The sequence below is a fragment of the Emys orbicularis genome, chromosome 12, assembly GCF_028017835.1.
Source record: "Emys orbicularis isolate rEmyOrb1 chromosome 12, rEmyOrb1.hap1, whole genome shotgun sequence".
NCBI classification, from domain to species: domain Eukaryota; kingdom Metazoa; phylum Chordata; order Testudines; family Emydidae; genus Emys; species Emys orbicularis.
This window is the reverse complement of record NC_088694.1, coordinates 44,889,633-44,894,684: the sequence shown is the minus strand read 5'-3', so window position 1 is coordinate 44,894,684 and position 5,052 is coordinate 44,889,633. Positions and strand designations below refer to the sequence as shown.

The following is a 5,052-nucleotide window of genomic DNA, read 5'->3' as shown; positions in this document are numbered from 1 at the left end:
ATGGCCAGGGAAGAGATTGGTAAAGTTCTTGAGTACTACCTCACCATGCAAGGAGTGGCAGTGATTGGTCAAGCAGTCTCCATTGTCTATGTGTTCTCTCTGAGAAGTCTTCTGGGATGGCCGTTGGGAAAGTGGATTCCCTTTGATGGGTCATCAGTGCGTCTGGCTTATCCATTATTGTACCTGAAAGGCTGGTTGTGGGTGTTCCCAACTTCACACCATATTTCAGTAACACACACATAGCTAAACTTTATAACTTCATACACAATGATAGCACATACAATCCAATGGTAAATTTATGTTGAACAGATCAAGACTTTTAAAATGATACCTCACAGGGCATACTTTGTACAAAACATATCATAATTATATGACAGTGGTGAATATGGGATCCCCAGGGTGCTGTGTCAAAAATCTTGTGAAGTTGTCCTCATTTACACTGCTGTAAATCGGGAATAATTCCATTGAAATTTGTTGGAGATAGTTACAATGAATGTGAATCCAGACTAAGAGCAAAATGCTGCTCTGTATGTGAAATGTCTTGAGTTCCTGCTGTTTTATTCTTCCAGCTTTTCCGAAGACATAGGGATATCATGTTCTCTGAATCCAGATGCAGAATTCCCACAGGATTTGCCTAAGTGGGTTGAGATTAAGGTATGTCCCTGAGCTTGTTAAAGGCAAGAGAGGCAGCTCCACCACCCAGCAGCCCTACTTTCCATCCTTTGCCTCCAGGAAAGGGTCTTCATGTGTACCTTCAATGGAGCAGGAATAGCCAGTTACATGGTGATTGTTTCCAGTGCGCTCCATCTTTGACATCAAAGTTGAGTGCCAGGAGTCCCACCCCTGGGCACACACATATACTTTTGGTCCACTGCCTGGCCCCTTGTGCCCTATATCCACCAGTTTACAATCTTGGTATGGTATGGAAATATCTCTGGTATGCTGGGGTTTGAGCATGACCGAGTCTATCTTGTTAGGTTCCTTGGGCCTACTATGAAAGCAACCTGTTAGGGCAAAACAAGGATCATCCTGTATATGGAAAAAGTTTTATACAACTTTTCAAAAGGCATTTTCAAAGGGGCTAAGTAAGTGGATGCTGATTTTCAATGGGAATTGGGTACCTAAGTCCCTTAGGCCCTGTTTAAAAATCCCAGCCAATATTACCTTGGGGCAAACCAAACTCTACCTTGCTGATAAAAACTTCCCTCTACAAAGAGGAAGCAACATCAGTTATGAGGAAAATGTGGTTAATTTTGTTCAGTATGCCGAATCTTTGAACACATCACCACATGCATTGACATAATTTTCATATAATCTAAAATATGTTGATCAGAGCCACTAAAAATTTTGACAAGACTCGGACATGACTTGAAGGCTATGACAATACTTTGTCACATCTGTCAATATTTGGATGTATATTTGACAGGCTTCTACAAACTTTTACATAACTCTAGCTCTATTACAAAATTTTGCAAGGCTTGAAAACCCAGACCTTCAAAGGTGTTTGGGCGTATAACTCCCATTGACATCAGTGGCAGTTAGGCACCTAAATACCTTTGGGCATCTGGTCCAAAAACCTTTGCTAGGTCTCAGAAAGCTATGAAAAAAACATGGACATGGCTCTGATAATTACAACATCCATTTGACATGTGTCCACAAACTTTCACATGATGCAATTTGTATTTAAGATTATGACTAAAGAAAGACTTCTCTCTAAAATGTTGGCATTGCTTTAATGCATCTGAAGACATTTCTATGATGTTCCCATGTCCCTAAAATGTATTTAAAGACTTTGACGTGTCATTAGAAGCTACAATAAATCTTTGACTTGTCTCTAGAAATCTGTAAATAACTTTGGCATGTCTCTGCAAACTGTGACTTCATTTGACATGCCTCTATTATGACAAAATATTGGAATCATCTCAGAAATTAACCTCACTCAGTTATGTTGCTAAAAATGCTCCTTGGACAATGAAATACCTCTACTGTCTTTGAAAAGACTGTGATGTGTCACTGATAATTTTCATGAAAAATGGGATGCAATGTATTGGTATGTTTCCAAAACTATGGCATTTTGACATGCCACTAAAACCACTGACATTTATTTATCATGTTTCTAAAGGCATTAGTATAACATGCCTACACAAAACAACTTGACAATGGTTAGCCAGCTAGTGTGCTGAGATGTGTGTCATTCTTACCAGTAACATAAGAACATAGAGCATGGTTTTGCATCCCTGCCCATCCTGGCTAATAGCCATTGATGGACCTATCCTCCATGAATTTATTTGTTATAGTCTTGGCCTTCATAACATCCTCTGGCAAAGAATTCCACAGGTTGATGCTGTTGTGTGAAGAAATAGTTCCTTTTGTTTGTTTTAAACCTGCTGCCTATTTATTTCATTTCATGACCCCTAATTCTTGTATTATGAGAAAGAGTAAAGAACATTTCCTTATTTACTTTCTCCACACCAGTCATGATTTCATAGATCTCTATCATATCCCCGCTTAGTCATCTATTTTTTAAGATGAAAAGTCCCAGTCTTATTAATCTCTACTCATATGGAAGCTATTTCATACCCTTAATTATTTTTGTTTCCCTTTTCTTCACCTTTTCCAATTCCATGTATCTTTTTTGAGATGGGGCGACCACATCTAGATACAGTATTCAAGATATGGGCATAGGGTGGATTTATACAGAGGCAATATGGTATTTTCTATCTTATCTATCCCTTTCTTAATGATTCCCAACATCCTGTTCACTTCTTTGGCTGCTGCTCACATTGAGTGGATGTTTTCAGAGAAATATTCAGTGACTCCAAGATCTCTTTCTTGAGTGGTAACAGCTAATTTAGACCCCATCACTTTATATGTATAGTTGGGATTATGTTTTCCAATGTGCATTACTTTGCATTTATCAACATTGACTTTCATCTGCCATTTTGTTGCCTAGTCACCAAGTTTTGTGAGATCCCTTTGTAACACTTCACAGTCTGCTTTGGACTTAACTATCTTGAGTAGTTTTGTATCATCTTCTCATTTAATTACTTCTTTGTTCTCCCCCATCTATCTGTCAGTATAAGACTGTTGTCTTTTGCCAACTATTTAGATTGTAAGCTGTTTGGGGCAGGATCATCTTGTTGTTCTATCTTTGTACAGCACCTAGTACAATGGGTACTGGCCCATGACTTTGGTTCCCAAACACCACTATAATGCAGACAATAGTACTAATAATAATAAAAATTGACATATTTCAGAAGTTTTATGTGATGTTCTTTGATGATACTTTTACATGAGTTTGACATGACCCTAGTAACTTTGCTAAGGCTTTAATAGATCATTAAAATTATTGACATTGTCTCTTTCCATGTTTTCTGCTACAATCAGTGACCATCAGGACATCTTACAATGACTTCAAGTCCCGCCGCTGAATACCTTTTTCAAGATCTCTCTGACCTCTTTGTTTCTCAATGTATAGATGAAAGGATTTAGCAACGGAGTCACAATTGTGTTCAAGATGGTGACTATTTTTGTTAGTTCCAAAGATGTTTCTATGGATGGTTTAACATGTAGAAAAATGGTGGATCCGAACCATATAATCACAACTGTGAGATGGGAAGAGCAGGTGGAAAAGGCCCTTTGCCGACCTTGTGATGAGGGGATTTTCAAGATGGTGGAGATGATATAAATGTAGGATACCAGGGTTATCACACAGGTCCCTAGGATGACGATGGCAAACATGATGAAACAGACCATCTCAACAAGGTAAGTGTCAGTGCAGGAGAGAATTATCCAGGGAGCTATGTCACAAAAGAAGTGATTGATGACGTTTGGACCGCAGAAGGACAACCTGGCAATCAGACCTGCTGGCACGGAAATAACCAGGAAACCACCCACCCAAGAGCTAAGGGCCAGCTGAACAGAGAGAGTGCTGCTCATAATAGTGTTATAATGCAATGGGTAGCAAATGGCCAGATAGCGGTCATAGGCCATGACAGCCAAGAGGAAGTATTCTGTGCAGCCAAAGGAAAAGACAAAATACATCTGCAGAAGGCAGCTGGTGAAGGAGATGGATTTGCTTTGAGACATAAGATTGGCTAGAGTCTTAGGGACACAGGCTGTGGTGAACCAGATCTCCAGGAAGGCAAAGTTGCAGAGAAAGTAGTACATGGGGGTTTGAAGGCATGTCTGGGTCCTGATTAGGAAGATGATGGCCACATTACCAGTGATGATCAGGACATACATGAAGAGAAAGAGTATGAAGAGGGACAGCTGCAAATACTGAGACCCAGGGAATCCCAGAAGGATGAATTCCTTCACTCTGGTGTGATTTTCCTCGCTCATCAATACTGGGAGTTTTACCTGATGAAACAAATGGACCCATAAAAGAAAGATAGTTAAACCCGTTGTCAAACTTTGTCATATAGAGCTCATTTTGTTAGATAATTGCGCTTTATAAGGGCTTGATCCTTGTCAAGTATTCCAACACTAGAATTATGGGTGTTTTATTGTCCTTGGATGGAACTGTCAATGGGGATCCTAAGGGAGTTTGGCACCCAATACTCAATAGGTACCCAGTTACAATAGGAACTGTTGCCTAAATATTTTAGGCCCCTGATTTTGACAATCTCATAACATATAACTAGATCCCTGTTTTAGAAATAGATCTTCATGGCACACAGATCTTCATGGTCCTGGATTAGCATCAAACAGTTAAGTACTCACCAAAATAAACTAGTCTGTGTGCGACTAATCTACTGATTAGTGCATTTTATGAATACCTATCTGTGCCCAAGCTGCAGAGTTTATGAGTCTGTCACAGGCCCAGCTAGAAACCCCTTGATTCTTTCACTCAAAATATAGGCATTCATGGCTTTACTTATGCAAGTCCTTGGTTCAATCACTGAAGTCAACCAAGATGACAGGTGTAACATATGTCTGGTTAATTGTCAACTATAAAAGGTCCTACAGGTCCTATAAACAACAGATATTGGGGGCCCTAATTCCTAGCACTATTAGGCACCTGTCAAAATCCCAGTCTTTGGAAACAGA

General features: G+C 39.6%; 1 protein-coding gene across 1 annotated transcript; it reads right to left on the bottom strand.

The window, feature by feature from the left end:
• Window positions 1–3,414: 3,414 nt before the first annotated feature.
• Window positions 3,415–4,344, bottom strand: LOC135886722 (olfactory receptor 6F1-like). The gene has a single exon (XM_065414503.1). It carries the CDS (start codon window positions 4,342–4,344, stop codon window positions 3,415–3,417), a length of 930 nt encoding a protein of 309 aa, XP_065270575.1.
• Window positions 4,345–5,052: the final 708 nt, after the last annotated feature.

What these genes read in the sequence shown, in the direction of transcription:
- LOC135886722 (XM_065414503.1), bottom strand. Translation starts at nt 4,344, where the DNA reads ATGAGCGAGGAAAATCACACCAGAGTGAAGGAATTCATCCTTCTGGGA.